This window comes from Neodiprion fabricii, chromosome 6, assembly GCF_021155785.1.
Source record: "Neodiprion fabricii isolate iyNeoFabr1 chromosome 6, iyNeoFabr1.1, whole genome shotgun sequence".
In the NCBI taxonomy this organism is placed as follows: Eukaryota; Metazoa; Arthropoda; class Insecta; order Hymenoptera; family Diprionidae; genus Neodiprion; species Neodiprion fabricii.
Window position 1 is genome coordinate 21025364 of NC_060244.1, and position 16757 is coordinate 21042120.

Genomic DNA, 16757 nt, shown 5'->3' on the forward strand with positions numbered 1-16757 from the left:
GCGGAAAGAAGTGGTTCAGTGGTATCAGCTTTGATACAAATGGCTGGCTGATAGAAGACTGAAAAGAAAAGAGTTTCAACGGAGACTGCAACGCTCGCTTATAACTAACAGGATAGACACTATCGATCCTGAGACGACTGGGTTGTTTTCCATGTAGCCAAAAACCAACGATCAATCTGCATCAATCATGGTCATGATCATGGTATATAAGTTTACGGAAACATCAATGGGGATGGTATACAAGAAGAAACGAATTCATTAACAATTCATTCCAATTAAAAGCTTTCAGCTGTTATTATATCATCCTCCATTTACAAAATTAACGATCAACTTTCAGGTGATATCTTCAGTTGTCTCGTCTTTGAAAGCCGCGTTAAAAAGTGGCGAAGAAAACTCCTCGGATTTCTACCTCATCCAACTTATGTCACTACATTATCATCGTCAAGTCGACTAGACTAGGGAAACGACGCCGTCTCGAGCAACTTCGTGAACTATTCATTACTTTATCACTGTTCGTTCGTGCCGACTTGACAATTGCTGACGGGGTGGAGCTAGCGGGGATACTAGCAACGAGAGTCTTCGCAAAAAACGACTCCTTTGCATATGCGAAACCGTTAGAGGAGCGGAGGGGATAATAACTGCGCCCACAGAAGTCCGCACCAAAGTTCTTCCAGGCGTTGTCCGCCCATTGCTCGCAGAATTCAGTTCGGGTTTGCCTTTCTTGACAGCAACTCATCTGTCGTAAAGCTCTTCGGCTCGACAGTTGGATTCTCCTCACTATTGCTCGTTATAGCAATAAATTATACGATTCCTCGACTAAACTCCAGCGCATATTCGAAGTCCTGCAATAATGTCTGGTCAGGAATCTTTCTGGGATCATTTTTGGCTGGCGAAATTATTTTTTCAATTTTCGGGTATTCTTCCTATCAGCGGTGAATCGTTTTTGTGGAAAAAATGTCTCAGTCAGTCCCTCGCAGTATTTCCAATGTTGCATAGCTTCTTCGTGCTCGTACCTCAAATAAATTTCATATTGTTCCGGGTAAGCTGTAAACTAAAAATACTAATTTCTGACAAGTTTCTTTGAAGTTAACAATTATACAGTATTTTTATATTGCTTCAGCCCACGCTATTGTTAACTGGTTGGTCAAAGTTGAGCCAAAAGTACCGAATGATTGCTAGATTGATAGATTGATAGAAACAAAAATGTGTTTTACTACCAATTGATGATTTGAACAATGTATGAAATCGATCTTGTAATTGACAAACACTGATTAGCTAACGCATAGCCAATTAAAATTTTGAAATGTGACTGCTGTACTTTGCCGAAAATTTGCAGTTTATAAAATCGTATCTGAATATTTTCAGCGATATCGTTATTTTTCATCGTCTCTCGTCAATAATTAGTCCAGAAACGATCCGTCTATCTTTGTTTAATGCAGAATTACAACACGGATGGTTTGCTCGAAGCGATGCTGTTCGTGACGGCGGTTTTAACGGGGCAAATCAGATCGATCTTCGTTGCGATATATCGTCATAGGATCGCACGTTTATTTACGACCTGCAAAGAATTGTGGAATCAATCCGTTCCCGCAGACCGCAAAATAATTTTAACATGGATCAGACGGGCTAAATTTATCAGTACGATTTACTTTTGTGCCGCAAATTGTCTGGTGAGCGTGTTCGTCGTTGCTGCGACGCTCCAACAGCTCTCATTTCCTGAAAATTCCACAGCGAAATATTACCCATTCACACCTCAAGAGGATTCAACTCCGAGTCCACAATATGAAATCAAGTTCGTCGTTCAGGTGATATGCTGCTTCTGCAGCATGTCGTACATCGCTGCTTGCGACATGACCGGGACGATATTAACTCTGTACCTGTGTGGACAACTCGCTCTTGTCAAAAGCTGGCTCAGAGATGATTTGTCGAAAAAAAAATACAGCCAAACGAAAGGAAACACCAACGATGGTCTCGAGGAGAGATTTAAGAAGTGCGTCCGCCGCCATCAAATCGTTTTGGAGTAAGAATTCCTTGTACAAAATTATTTCAGAACAACCGTCTTGCTGATAATTTTTTTACTCGTAATCAATTTTTTTTTTTTTTTACAGACTCTGTACCGAACTGGAAAATGCGATTCGGTATAATTATCTGATACAAATCGTCACCGAGATGTACATCATGGCAATTTCCGCGGCAAGTTTCACAAAGGTGAAGCTTACAATGCTCTACGCTTAACAAAAATATTTTTTTCAAAAATTCTTACTCAAATTGACCATCTTCTCAGATAATGGATGATATGTTATAGAGTTCGGGATCGTTTCGATACTTTGCAACATTTATTTTGTCCATCAACGGGCTTTTCTTTTCTTGTTGGCCATCGGATACTCTCTCTTATGAAGTGAGTACCTACGTATGGTTGGATATTAGGTATAAAACCGTGAAATTCAAATATCAATTTTCTTCATCCATCGCCTTGAGAGCACCGAAATAGCGCATGCGGTCTATGAAGTCCCATGGTACGATGGATCGCCCTTGGTGAAAACTATGGCTGTAGTTCTGATCGCACGATCTCAGCGCCCGGCGATACTCACCGCAGGAAAATTCATACCATTATCTTTGGAGGCTTTTTCTTCTGTACGTCGAGCAATGTTTAAAACTTATTATTGTTCAATGGGTTTCATAAATTTTAGCCATGTCAACGTCTAATTGAAATTTTTTTCAGATAACATCCAGCGGTATATCTTTCTGCATGGTCCTCCGCAGTTTATGAATCACGGATCTTGCATGCATAAATTGAAATTGTACTCGTATTTGTGGTCGGAATATCTTAACATGGCCGCACTGAGAGAAGGGGTTTAATAATAAAAAAATAGGTATTTATTTGACAAGATATTTCAAGATACTTCTTATTCGAAAAATTTCACTCGATTTAAAACATTATTCAGTGATTCGCAGCCTATTGAATTTTCTGAAACAACATTCGTATATGGGGTAAATTCTTATTTAGGCAAACATGTTCGATGAATTAAAAAAACGTATTTTCTTGTGTGCAACAACATGGACGAATGAGAATATTGTGAAACAAATTAGTATTCAAAAATATGCGGAACATCTGTACTCGAGTTTTCAATTTCTAATACTTGAATTTGGCAGAGGCAAATTCAGTGAGTGACGGGAAATACTGTTCGAGAACCAGTGTGACTTCTTTTGATGCCATTTCTTCGCATCAAAGAGAAGCAGTTGTATGAATTCAATAGCATAACGCAGCGTATAAATAATTAATACGATTCAATTCAACGATCCTCTTCAATCGGTATCTTAGATTTAGAAATGAAGAAGTATAAATTGCGTGCAGAACGTAGATCTGCGATAATAATTTATGAGCCGATGTCACAATACGGAATTTAAATAAAAGTTTTATAGTATTGAATGTTTATTGAAATCATTTACAGACACTTTTGCATAAGAATTCATGTACTTATTTTAAATCTAACGTGGCGAGATAACTGAAAGAAATCACCAATTTCTTTTTGTATTACATATGTGAAGTAGCACGACATGTGCGAGATAATCACAGTAAGTTATACTTCCCTCGAAACACCCGAAAACCGAAACTAATAAAGATGTGCAGTGCAGATGATTCGTTTGGTAGAATTGTTTCTTAAAACAATGAGTCATTATTTTATTCCTAGGTAAAACAATTCTCAATCTTAATCCTCCGTCTATTGAGCAAGCAAAGAACGAAGCACGCAGCATGGCGTCTTACCATCGCGTGTTGAATTGAGTTGAAGCGCGGATATTCACGGAAACTATAGACATAATGCATGTTGCATAATGAAATCGTCGACTGTTAAGAACGACGAAAGGGCGATGGTACGATTCGGTTCTTGTTTTTTTTTCTTCTTCTTTTTTTGTTCCGCGATATTAATACTAATCAGCCACGATCGACAGATGCGTGGATTCCCAATACGAGCTCCGTGGTCGCGCCACGTATTCAAAAAATTGCATGAATTACACGTCTGGGTATTCCATGATTATTATTCAGCGAAAAGTAAGCAAGCAAGTGCTCGTCGCCCTTATAGAGTTTGAAAGAGTATCCACAGGGTGTGGTCACATATTGGTGAATAATGAATAAAGATATTGTCCGGCGCTTCTCTTTCACGAGTTTTCTCTTGCATTGTATCTACGTGATGTCGGTACAGTTACAAGGCTGTGGAGAATCCAGCGCTACAATTACAAACCGTATCTATTTCCTGCAAATATCTTCGTTTTAATATCCCGCCCTTGCAATAATTGCTACGCAGAGCAAGGTGAAATTTCACCGAAAGTGAATTTCGTGATGTGGACGTGAAGCGTGAAATACTTACTCCATTCCGCATGAGGTGAATGGATACTTGCAATGAAATGTATAATGTATCCATATCATGTGATGGATACATTAAGATGAGCTCAAGTTTGAATAATTGAATCCCTCGCCGCACTGATAAACGAATAAGAACATTCAGTCGATAAAAAATCACGATCAGTGATCAGTGATCAGCAACTGTGATCACCATTCGCATGACCACTGATCGCATGAATCATTGCTCACCGTTTATCCTTGCCGACCTGACAATTGCTCGCAGGGCGGAGTTTCGAACACATGCAGAGAGAGTTTCCGCCAAAATCGTATAATACTGGAAAGGGCGTGGAGGGGATAATAAGTTCGCCTGTAGAAGTCCGCACCAAACTTTCTGCAGGTACCGTGCATGAGGCTCACGAAATTCAGTTCAGGTTTGTCTTTCTTTGGAGCAGCTCATCTCCCTCCGAGTTCCCCGCGATTGCTACTCGAACCGATTCGCTATCCACTTTGCAAAATTCGTCCGATTCCACTACTCCCTTTGTTCCGTTCAACGAAGCCGTCCAATGGCCGTGCAAAAATCATTCTGGGATTATTTCTGGCTGGGAAAGTTCTATTTTCAAGTGCGATGTAATCCAACTAGCGAAACAGTAGTACCGAATTTATTTGAATACAATTTGTAACAAAGGAGATTGAAACAATTGTACAATCCCAGGCTCATAGTCATGCGTGTGTATATAACCAACGGTCTTTATGGTAAAAAATACGATATATTAAATTTAACCATTAATTTCTCTTTCGAGTCCGCGAAGAAAATTGAGAGTTGCTGTAGAAATCTAACTGGTCAATTTTTAATGAAGTCGAATTTCCTACGTACCATCGTTAACTGTATTATATCATCTATTATCCGAGTATTGTTTTGGAAATCACTGGATCAGTTTTATAATGAATGTAATTTTGTAGTAACATTTGGAATAAAAGTAATGTGTAGACAATATTTTTTCTACCGACAAATGTCTTCGGAAAGATACTTCAATTGTTGTATTAAACAAGTCCAGTGGAAGTTTTCAATCCGCAATGAATCCTTTTTCAATAGCCTTTTAACAAGATCATTGCTTATGAATAAGATGAGTTATTTCACTGATATCTTTTTAAAATCTTGAGTATAACTGACAATTTTACGACACCGCCACAGTGTCACATCTATTCATTGTATCAATTTTACCAATCGGGTGTTGTCAAATTTTATCTCAGAATTAAGCTTCAGTAGTGGAGGAATAATTATATACTTCCGTAAGATATTTAGGATAACTTGTCAACTATATACGTGAGAACGTGAGTTGACGACACAAGTCATTATCTGATAGGGTGATTCATTGAATTATGCAGCAATTAAGCTTCGCATCACCTTCCTTCGTCAACCCTGTCGGAGAGAAATTTCACCGACGTTACAACTGAAAGTCGCAGAACTCATTCAGCACTCTTCATCCACCGAAGAGACTTGAAATTGATGAATCATCAGCTATCATAACATTCGCGCGTTCATACTTTCCGGTGTCTACAGTTAATATCTCATTTGAATAATAAAAATGCCGGAACAAAAATCTTTCGACGATGCGGCGGGTATAATCAAATTTTCTCTTCAATTTTTCGGCGTCCTTCCTCTGAACGGACCTCCAACCATTTGGAAAAAACAACTCAGTAAATTCCTAACTGCTTTTACAATTTTGTGCGTCAGTAGCATCATCGTTCAAGTCATTCATCTCCTGCTCTCTACGGTAAGTGCTTGAATTGTACATAGAAGGAAGCGACGAGATTTTTTTCGGGCTACCCAATTCCACCATTAATCATTACGTTTTTTTATGTGAGGCACAGAATCTTGGCGTCGATAAGTCAATCGACACCTTGAACACTGTAGCTGCAGTAGCTGGAGGAGGACTTCGAATGATCTTCATTGCCTGGAATCGCAATAAAATATGGCGTCTGATGTCGACGTGTGAGGCCTTGTGGCAGGACGCAAGCCCGATCGAGTTGAGGATCATTTCTGTATGGACGAATCGAGCAAAATTGCTTAGTCGTAGCCTGTGCCTAACGACAGTTGTTGGAGCCGCCATGTGGATATTTTCCCCCATAATCAAGCAGGTTACACCGGGTACAGTTGTCAGCAGCAGGTCTTGGCCATACCAAATAAACATGGACTCTTCACTGTCTCCACGATATGAAATTATCTACGCCGTTCAATCAGCTTCCGCTGTCGTCTGCCTCTGCTCAATAATTGGCTGCGATCTTGTCTCACCATTTTTGGCTCTAAACGTTTGCGGGCAGCTCAAACTGATCCAAAGCTGGCTGGCCAATATTGCCAAGAAAGAGTCAGAACACGGTGAACGACGCGTAGATCGATATGTTGAAAAAACTCTGAGAAAGTGCACTTTGCGGCACCAAATCGTAATGGAGTACGTGTAAAGTTCTTAAAACTGCCACGCAGATTGTTTGAGTTCTTTAATACTGCTAATTTTCTCTACACTCTAGTTTTTGCACGCAATTGGAGGAATCTGTTTGCTACTCTAATTTGGCGCAAGCTATGGCTGGACTTTACATGCTGGGAATTTCAGCAGCAAGACTGACGAGGGTGAGATGAAACATTCTTTGGCTGATTGCATCTGTCATGGGTGTCTGATTAACTGCCACATATCTGATTTGACATACACAACTACACTCTACTTGAACTTATTTTCTCATCGAAAATCATTTCAACGTGAAAATGGGACCCATTCTGATATGAGTATCGTTTGTTTTTCCACAGATCCAAGGATCGGAAATTTTCCAATTCTTTAGCACCTTCTCCTTGGCCATTGGTCAACTGTTCCTCTCATGTTGGCCAGCGGAATGCCTCATCACCGAAGTCAGTATATGATAGTCTCGTGCCAAGTCATTACCGGATTTGATTATCTCTATTAATTTACTTCGTTTCTTGCCAGTAGAGCACCATGGTGGCAGAATCGATCTACGCAATTCCATGGTACCGCTGTTCGCTTCGTATTCGAAACATGGTGTTGTTTATGATGGAACAATCCCAACGTCCCGCCCGCTTAACCGCTGGGAAATTTGTTACATACTCTCTGGCAACTTTAGGTTCCGTAAGTCACTATCACACCATTACTTTGAGCAGGTCATGGAGATACTAGGAAGCTTGATTTCAGATCATCTCTTCTGCGATGTCATTATTCATGTTGCTGAGGACCATCTATTCTACCACGTAAATGACGTGCATACATCTACATATAGTTACAAACTCCGAACGAATTTCCAAGAACTTGAATGTAATTCCATTGTGTTGTCCAATTAACACGTTTTACAAAAGTTCGTATTCACGTTAAGACATGCAAATTTGGAAATTCCCGTGCAGTGTAAGAAAAAGGATAGTCACTACAGGGCGTACTGTCCTATCTATAGCTGCCACAAGTGCAGTTAACAAAGTTTGCTCACAGGCCGATAGGCACAGAACACCCACTTACGGATTAGTTTACCAAGTTATGAGGGCCGCCCTAGGCTTTTGCTTCTCTAAGCTTATAATTAGCGATTCAACTCGCAGTCAAACTCATGGGAATAAAAAATGACACACCTGCGCCAAACGTTTGCTACCAGCATCCATTCCACATTATTACTGGATCGTGAATAAGAACACATTTTTATGCCGAAAAGAAATTACGAAACGTTGGTAAAATATGTATTCGTCTTGCAAAAACAATTCGTCCATTTTACACATAACGGTACATAATGAACGTTATAGTAGGGTAAGTGACAATGAGTCGTGCAGCTAAATACTAGGGTGAATATATATGTCTGCATGATGCATCATCATCGATCAAAAATCAGAGCAATAAAATTTTAATAAACTCGAGTTCCTTACCTACCAACCTCCACTGTATTGTAACGATGCATTATCCGAATATTGTGTTGGAAATCAATCGATCAACTTGATAATAAATCTAATTTTGCAGTAGCACTTGAAATAAAAGTAATGTGTAGACGATATTTTCCAACCGACAAATGTCTTTGGAAAGATACTTTAATTGCTGTAGTAAACAACGCGGCAATTTTCACTATGCAATTACTGTTTTTACATAGCCTTTTGACAAGATCATTGTCTATGAATGAGTTGAGTTTTTTTAATGGCATCACCTGAAAATTTCAAGTACACGTGACAATTTTCTGTACCGTCACATTAATTCACGGTGACAATGCCCGCAGTAGGTTGTTGATTACTTTTATCTCACAATTAAGCTTCGATAGTGAAGAAATAATTATATACTTGCGTGAGATATTTAGGATAACTCGTCAACTATTTACTTCAGTTAACGATACAAGTCATTATCTAATGGGGTGATTCATTAAATTATGCAGTAATTAAACTTCGCATCACGCTCCTTTGCCCTTTCGAAACAAACCTTGATCGACGTTGCAGTAGAAAGTAACAGAACTCATTTAGCACTGTTAATCCACCGAAGAGACTTCACATCGATGAATTATTCGCAGTCATAACATTCGCGCGTTTATACTCCCTGGTGTCTGCAGTCAATATCTCCTTTCGATAACAGCAATGCCGGAAAAAGAATCTTTCAACGATCTGGCGCGTATAATCAACTTTACTCTTCAATTTTTCGGCATCCTTCCTCTGAAGGGACCTCCAACCACTTGGAAAAAACGACTCAGTATATTCCTAACTGCGTTCACAATTTTGTGCGTCAGTAGCATCATCATCCCAGTCGTTCATTGTATGCTCTCTACGGTAAGTGCTCGACTATTGCATAAAAAAAAAAGAGATTGAGATTTTCTTCAAGTCACTCAATTTCACCATTAACCACTTAACTGCCAATGTGTCATAGCGGCATCAATCGCCCCTGTAACGTAACTGCTCAGAATGGCGATTCAATATTCTCGATGTCTCAGGTGATTATTTACTTTTGAAAACATGTGTGTTGAGTATTCTTCAGCTCAAGTAATCCCATTACGACCATAAAAAGTAATTTTTTCCACGCGTTCATGAAGTTTTGAGCCCTCGAAGTTGAGGAGTTTTGGACCACTTTCTGAAATGGCGTCATAGAAAAAACTATCATCTTCTTTCTGTGGGATTAATTTTGATTTTGAAAAACATTGAACAATACTATTTTTGAATTGAAATACGCAATTTCAAAAATCACCTAGTCAATGTGATTTAATGTACGGTATTATAACTCTAGCTAATATTAGAAAAATTACTTGGTATTTCTGGAAATTGCGTATTTAGACTCAATAACAGTATTATTCATGTTTTTTAAAAGAAAAATACCTCCGGAAGAAATGAAGACAGTTTATTCTATGACAACATTTAAGAAAATTATCAAATAATCATCAACTTTGAGGCCTCAAAACTGTACGAATGCACTGAACAAATAACTTTTTATGGTCATAATGAAATTCCTGGACCTCAAAAATACTTAGAATAAATGTTTGCAAAAGTTAATATTCACCTGAAACAACAAAAAACATTGAATAACTTCATGACGCCACTTCGCGATTTTCAGCAGTTAATTGAGTAATCATTACGCTCTTTCATTTGAGGCGCAGAATCTTGGCCGAGACAAGATAATCGACACATTGAACACTGTGGCCGGAGTACTTGGAGCAGGATTTAAAATGATCTTCATTGCCTGGAATCGCAACAAGATATGACGTCTGATGTCGACGTGTGAGTCCTTGTGGCAGGACGCAAGCCCGATCGATTTGAGAATCATTTCTGTATGGACGAATCGAGCAAGATTGCTTAGTCTTGGCTTGTGCCTAACGAAAGTCGTTGGAGCCGCCATGTGGATATTTCCCCCCATAATCAAGGAGCTTATACCGGGTGCAGTTGTCAGTAGCAGGTCTTGGCCATACCAAATAAACATGGACTCTTCAGAGTCGCCAAGATATGAAATTATCTTCGCCATCCAATCAGCTTCGACTTCTGTCTGCCTCTGCTCAATAATCGGCTGCGATCTCGTCGGTCCATTTTTTGCTCTACACACTTGCGGGCAGCTCAAACTAATCCAAAACTGGCTGGCCAACATTGCCAATAAGAAGTCAAAACACGGCGAACGGTGCATAGATCAATGCGCTGAAAAAACTCTGAGGAAGTGCACTTTGCGTCACCAAATCGTAATGGAGTACGTGTGAAATTTTCAAAACTACCACGCAGATTGATCGGGTTATCTCACACTGTTTATTTTCTCTAAACTCTAGTTTTTGCGCGCAATTGGAGGACGCTGTTTGCTACGCCAATTTGGCGCAAGCTGTGGGCGGACTTTACATGTTGGGTATTTCAGCGGCAAGACTGACAAGGGTGAGATGAAACCATGACCTTCATTGCTAGATTACATCTTTTGTAGATCTTTAATCAACCACCACATACAACTATACGTATTTTCTCTACTTGTGGCTTTTTTCTTTATGGAAAAAACATTTAACGTAGTCCAAGTGAAAATAAAAGTCATTCTAATTTGAGTGTCGTTCGTTTTTCCACAGATGCATGGGTCAGAAATTTTCCAATTCTTCAGCACCTTCTTATTGGCCATTGGTCAACTGTCCATCTCATGTTGGCCAGCGGAGTGCCTCATCACCGAAGTCAGTATATGATAGTCTCGTGCCAAGTTATTTTGGGATTCGATTATGTCCGGTAATTGACTTCTTCCCAGCAGAGCACCACGGTGACTGAATCGATTTACGCAATTCCATGGTACCGCTGTTCACTTCGTACCAGAAACATGGTGTTGTTTATGATGGCACGATCCCAACGTCCCGCCCGCTTAACCGCTGGGAAATTTGTTACATACTCTCTGGCAACTTTAGCCTCCGTAAGTTACTATCTCACGATCACTTATAAGCGGGTCATGGAGATACAAGGAAGCTTAATTTCAGATCATCTCTTCTGCGATGTCGTTATTCATGTTGCTGAGGACCATCTATTCTGCCATCTAAATAGCGTACATATATTTATAGTTACAAACTGTGAACGGATCTGTAAGAACTTGAATCATATTTGATTTTTTTTCTAATTGACAGTTTTCACGAAAGTTCAAGTCATTGGTATTCATGTTGAGGCATGCAAGTTCGCGAATTCCCGTGCAATGTAAGAAAATACACAGTCACTGGGCAAACTGTTGCAGTTAACAAACTTTGCGCACAGGGCCGATCGGTACAGAACGCCCACCCACACATTACTTTACCAAGTTGAGGAACGCCCCAGGCTTTTGCTTTTCTAAGCTCAGCGATTCAAGTCCCAGTCAAACTCATGTGAATAAAAAATGACACACCTGCGCCAGACCTCTCCCTTCAGCATATCCATTCCAAATTATTACTGCAACATGAATAAGAACATATTCTTATATCCACGGGAAATCACGAAATTAACATGAATCAACTACTGGTGCTCATTCGTTTCTACAATTTGTATTCGTCTTGCAAATACAATTTTTCCATTTTATCCGCAAAAGTGCATTATCACTGTCTCTTTCTTGATTTTTTACTTCGTGTACCACTAGTGATGATGCAATTTTCTGCACTCATTACCCACGCCCTCTCTTACGGTACCTCATGCAGTATCGTGCCGTTGCAAAGAAGGCAGAAACCTTCTGACTTTTTCCAGTAACTTGTCCAGATACTTTTCTATCCACGAAAAGTACAAAACATTCGAGTGGAAGGGGTAGCGCATGCGCAGATCGAATACTTGATCGGTTCCGGCTATTTGTGCTCGTGATTTCAATCTCTCAACAGGCATCACAAGCATCAGTCAGACTCGAACAATCGGGAAGTAACTATAGTCTTGCTTTTTCGGGTGAATATAATCACTCGAACGTCATTGACGCACGATTTTTCGATTTTGCAGTCTTTTAATCAGCCGTACGACTGACTGGTCGACTAACAAAGCTATAAATGGCTACAGCCAAAACTGAGGAATCATTTAGTCAAGTCATTCGTATGAATGTTGCCCTGTTAAAATTTTCCGGGACCATTCCGATGGACGATGAGATTTCCTCGAAGACGCTCCTCAGCTGCGGCTTGACCATCATTTCCGGCGCCGCACTGATACTTCACACTTCGGCCTATATCTACGACTTTCTTATTCACGCGGCCTTCTTGGAGACAGCGATCGAGTCCGTCGCCTTGATAATCGCCCTTTTCGGAGGACTTGTACGTTACCTGATTGTCTACTGGTTACGAGGCGATATGCATAAAATATTGCGGATCCTCGACGATCTGTGGAAGACTGCATCCGATGATGAGCGTCGATGTATCAATTCGCTAATGAAAGGCGTAGAAAACCTCACCTACTTCTTCTTGTCGCAGTGCATATTCACAATATTTTTTTACACAATCGCGCCATTCTTCGTCCATTTACACGACAGTAACTCAAACGCGACCAGAAGTTTACCTTACGCCTTTTTTACCGAGGTAAATCAGTCACCCTGCTACGAAATTCTATACTTTATTCAGATTTTTAGTATGGTTCATCTCTGTGTGACTTGTGTCGGCATTGACATGGCTGGACCACTTTTGATAACAACCGTCTGCGGACACTTGAGAGTTATCCGGAACCGATTCAGGAGTATGGCACAATCGATGAAGATTCAAATGAGCGACAAGAGCGACATAATCATTCCTCGTACCTGTGACCGTTATAACCAAGCAATAGTGGATTCCAGGTTGGAAATCGGAATAAACAATCCTGTAGAAACATCAGTGGCGTCTGAGCTTAGGTCTTGTCTTAATTATCACAAAATAATTCTCAAGTGAGTCTGTGTTGCTTTCCTTGCAAGGATCGGAGAAATCGAGAATGATAAACTGCCAACACCATGATTGATAAATCGAATTTCATTTGCAGAATATGCATGCACATCGAACGATTAACGAAGATCATATTTCTCACGCAACTTATCGGGAGCACTTACATCTTATCAGCGGTTGGGTTCAAATTGACCGGGGTAAGTCACGAAATTGAGTGTGAAAGTCGACGGGTATTCGTATCTCTTACTTATCGTTTCCGAGTGAATTGTGCAAAAATTTAAAATGCTGTTTCAGAATGACCAGGACAAATTCAAGTACTCTTCGCAAATTGTCATTGGAGTGGTTCAACTCCTAATATGCAACTGGCCACCGCACGATCTGATGACAGAGGTAAATTCTCCGACCAAAATAGTAAATCATAGGTTTGAGAAAATTATCGTTTTCTCCACGGTATCATGTAAAAACAACTCTTGGCTCAAAAAGAGCGAAGCAATTGCAGACGCTGCTTACTTTGTCCCGTGGTATCAATGGCCAAGTGACCTTCAAAAATCTATTCAAATCGTGATCCTGAGAGCTCAAAAGCCGGTCCGATTGACAGCTGGAAAATTCGTGTACCTCTCCCTGGAAACTTTTGCATCGGTTTGTGTCTCGTCTTTATATCCTTTGGAATCTAAACTGTAAGTCATTCTCCGTTGTGACTCGCTGTATCTCATTTTCAGATGGTTTCATCGGCTGTCTCCTTTTTCACGGTGCTAAGGTCACTCAATTAAGACAAACAACTGTAATTAGCAAACTCGATACACCGACGAAAAACAATCTACTCAGCTTATTTCAATTCGAATACATGTGCTGTGTAAATTTTCCAATTCTTAAATATTTTTTTCACTTTCATGATCATGCTGCGCACGAACTGTGAAGCCCTGTCAAATCTCGATTACGATATTTGATTCACTAGTCGTTCAAAACGTCAATGGCGATGGTCCTTTTGCCGAAGCTGAGTAATAGACGTGAAAATGGTTGCATATCTCACTAACACTGATTTCGCATATCTGTAAAGTGAGACGACGAAGGTTATAAACGTTACTCTAAAAGATTGTTTTCACTCGAATTTATTTCCTCCGATCTATAATTTTATTTGCAGGCAAATACATTATTTCGTTCAAAACTAACAATAAGGTTCACTGTTTTCGGTACATTCGTCACAAAATTATGACTTTCTCAACAGCTGGTAGCTCAAGCTACGAGGATGCCTGCAACGTTGGGCACAGAGTTTTGCTTGCAAGGGTGAATATTTCACGGGGAGGTTGCCGGTAAAGTCAAAAAGCCCAGGAATCTCCGCTGTCGATCAGGCACCTTCACGGGATAAAGGCGATGTGAACGAGTAAATCAGCTTGCATCAGGGCCACTGAAGGCTGAGAAATTTGCGAAAAAGAAAATCAGGGTAAAACTTGTCTGGCACCGTCATTTTTAAAGTATTACGATTTTCCAAGACTTACAGAGAATCCTTCAACACAACATGGCGAATTAGAAGATCCGTCGTTGAAGTGAAAAATAAAAATTTATCAAACAGACAGACAATCGAATCAGCCGTCATTGGAAATTTTTTTGCGTCACTTCAACTTGTGATATTTCACCGAGAGAAGAATCGCTGTAAAGCCGCTGAGGGATATTTTCGTATTTCAAGTTGAATGTGTATCCATCAGATTTATTTAGCGTAAGTGTGACTCCTTACAGTTGGAGGTAGGAAATTGGCACTTGGAAAATGAAGGTCGAGATGAATTGGCTCGGAAAATAGCCCGAAAGAATTATTGGGGGAAGAGAGGTTTTCAGTGTAGCTCTTGGCTTAGGTTGAGCATCGATCATCCTTTCGGCGCCCCTTGGCAGACGGATTCGTAGATCTGGTAAGAAGAAGTGCTCGTCACCCTTTCCAGAACCTGACCGAATATCAATGTCACATTCCTTGATTCATCTGCGAATTATAATTTACCTGCAGAAAAGGCCACAGTTCATGAACGATTTCCTCACACTGGTTTTGGAAGTCATTATAATAAAGAAAAAACAAAAACCACGATTGTCCAGCGTCGTCCGTTATGCGAATATGAAAAGAACCGGCGATTAGCCCGAGTCGCAAAAGCCACGTCTTGGTCCGCAAGAAGTTGCTACGCTCACTCGTTACAGTAGCAGTCCTCCGAGATAACTACAGACTCCGATTGGCCTAGCTATCGACAGTCACGTCTTATACGGTAGTAAGTATGCAGCAGCGTAGCTTTATGTGCAGTTGTACACAAATCAGGATGTGCAGACACATCGGGCTATGCGTGCGGCAGCGTTCGAATCATTAACCAGTTGGAATTAGCGGAGGATGATCACTCGACTGGCGAAGGTGAAGGTGAAATAAACGTCTCACGTTTCTCTGACACTATACGTATATAATACTGGACTGAGAATTGCGTATATCTAAGGTTTGAACGCGGCATAAAATTGGACGGGGCTGGCGAATCGAATAGTTCATTGCTTTTCATGAACCGAGGTCCCTTTTTTTGGATAAAAACCATGCGAGAAGGGAGAAAGACGGTCGGCTGTTCTCAGGTCGATCCAATTCTTCTTGGACGAATCTTCTGGTATACGGATGAACAAACCTGCGCTCGGGGAGTGGGAGATTATAAATAAAGATGAAGACAGAGAGATAGCCAGTGACTACAGTAGTGATGGATCGACCCTCCCGGGCGGTGGAATAGGCGCTAGTAAATGATAACAACGAAGCATTTGCGGCCTCGCCGGGCTTGATTCGGAAAAATGACTCGGTCTGCTTCTGCTTCTGCTTCTATCCTGGGCAATAAAACGAAATCCATTGATTCGCGCCCTCCTTGCCTGATACGGATGTCCGTCGAGGATCCAAGGACCAACCTGTCTAAAGCTAACGACGGTGCAATCATGGCTTCAGGTCATCTCCGCACCTGTAGTTAATTACCAGATAATTGCTCGCGAAATGTCAGAATGTCGCCAAAAGTAAACCCTGCCGGCGCCGGAAGCGGAGGTGGTAGAGGTGGATTGGCGAAGTCTTGACGCGCGACATTGACAATGAGGAGGTACGAGAGTCCCCCCACTTGTTGCCACTTAAGGGATAAGAGAGTGCTGACGGTGGGTGGCGAAAGGGAAAGATAAGGCGAGTGTATCCCACCTCCGTGGCAATTACCGGATAAGTGAATTCCCCTGTATTTTCACGCCGGTGTCTAGTCGACGCCCGAGCTCGTCCTATAATCTCTATCCTATTGTCAGTCGGTAGGTATACCTTCGACCTGAAAATCTCCAATTCTTCCCTCATTTTCACCCGGCTTTACTGCGCGGACCGTTTCGATGAAGTTCTCGAAACGTTTGGACCCTCACGGCGGATAATCCGCCATGAATAATCCAAAATAATAACGAATCTGGACGATTGTCAATTAGGCTTAGAATAAGTCATGCGGTATCGCTTCAGGGTTTGACGCGCTTGTTAACCCGGTAAGAAACACGAGCCAGGCATCCCGTCCAGAAATGATTCCCTCCGTGCTCCGATGTGAGGTAAATGGTTGTCGGAATGTGGGAAAAGGAACGGCGAAGAAGAGGGCGGTAAAAT

General features: G+C 40.9%; 3 protein-coding genes across 5 annotated transcripts; all 3 read left to right on the top strand.

Annotated features, from left to right (window-relative positions):
- Positions 1-722: 722 nt before the first annotated feature.
- On the top strand, positions 723-3382 carry LOC124184892 (odorant receptor Or2-like). 2 transcript variants are annotated; one of them, XM_046575068.1, is made up of 6 exons: positions 723-857; positions 1440-2020; positions 2109-2208; positions 2306-2398; positions 2479-2634; positions 2723-3382. In XM_046575068.1, the coding sequence occupies exons 2-6, from the start codon at positions 1470-1472 to the stop codon at positions 2768-2770; spliced, it is 948 nt and encodes a 315-aa protein (XP_046431024.1). In that variant the 5' UTR covers positions 723-857; positions 1440-1469; the 3' UTR covers positions 2771-3382. The 2 variants fall into 2 exon arrangements, with proteins under 2 accessions (XP_046431024.1, XP_046431023.1); XM_046575067.1 differs by lacking the exon at positions 723-857 and adding an exon at positions 976-1039.
- A 2546-nt stretch (positions 3383-5928) lies between these two features.
- Positions 5929-6977, top strand: LOC124185558. The gene is made up of 3 exons (XM_046576435.1): positions 5929-6117; positions 6215-6708; positions 6869-6977. The coding sequence occupies exons 1-3, from the start codon at positions 5929-5931 to the stop codon at positions 6975-6977; spliced, it is 792 nt and encodes a 263-aa protein (XP_046432391.1).
- Positions 6978-12164: 5187 nt separating this feature from the next.
- LOC124184291 (odorant receptor 30a-like) lies at positions 12165-14235 on the top strand. 2 transcript variants are annotated; one of them, XR_006871155.1, is made up of 5 exons: positions 12165-13146; positions 13239-13338; positions 13436-13531; positions 13632-13780; positions 13861-14235. XR_006871155.1 is itself a non-coding variant. In XM_046573830.1 (5 exons), the coding sequence occupies exons 1-5, from the start codon at positions 12290-12292 to the stop codon at positions 13909-13911; spliced, it is 1260 nt and encodes a 419-aa protein (XP_046429786.1). In that variant the 5' UTR covers positions 12165-12289; the 3' UTR covers positions 13912-14235. The 2 variants fall into 2 exon arrangements, 1 of the variants encoding a protein (XP_046429786.1); XM_046573830.1 differs by having other exon boundaries at positions 13625-13780.
- Positions 14236-16757: the final 2522 nt, after the last annotated feature.

Bases quoted from the DNA above. Each gene is read 5' to 3' on its own strand.
- LOC124185558 (XM_046576435.1), top strand. From the start codon at position 5,929: ATGCCGGAACAAAAATCTTTCGACGATGCGGCGGGTATAATCAAATTT. The intron at 6,118-6,214 runs GTAAGTGCTTGA...TGTGAGGCACAG, and splicing joins TTCATCTCCTGCTCTCTACG to AATCTTGGCGTCGATAAGTC. The intron at 6,709-6,868 runs GTCAGAACACGG...TCTACACTCTAG, and splicing joins GCCAATATTGCCAAGAAAGA to TTTTTGCACGCAATTGGAGG.
- LOC124184892 (XM_046575067.1), top strand. From the start codon at position 986: ATGTTGCATAGCTTCTTCGTGCTCGTACCTCAAATAAATTTCATATTG. The intron at 1,040-1,439 runs GTAAGCTGTAAA...TGTTTAATGCAG, and splicing joins TAAATTTCATATTGTTCCGG to AATTACAACACGGATGGTTT. The intron at 2,021-2,108 runs GTAAGAATTCCT...TTTTTTTTACAG, and splicing joins CGCCATCAAATCGTTTTGGA to ACTCTGTACCGAACTGGAAA.
- LOC124184291 (XM_046573830.1), top strand. From the start codon at position 12,290: ATGGCTACAGCCAAAACTGAGGAATCATTTAGTCAAGTCATTCGTATG. The intron at 13,147-13,238 runs GTGAGTCTGTGT...TTTCATTTGCAG, and splicing joins TATCACAAAATAATTCTCAA to AATATGCATGCACATCGAAC. The intron at 13,532-13,624 runs GTAAATTCTCCG...TGGCTCAAAAAG, and splicing joins CGCACGATCTGATGACAGAG to AGCGAAGCAATTGCAGACGC.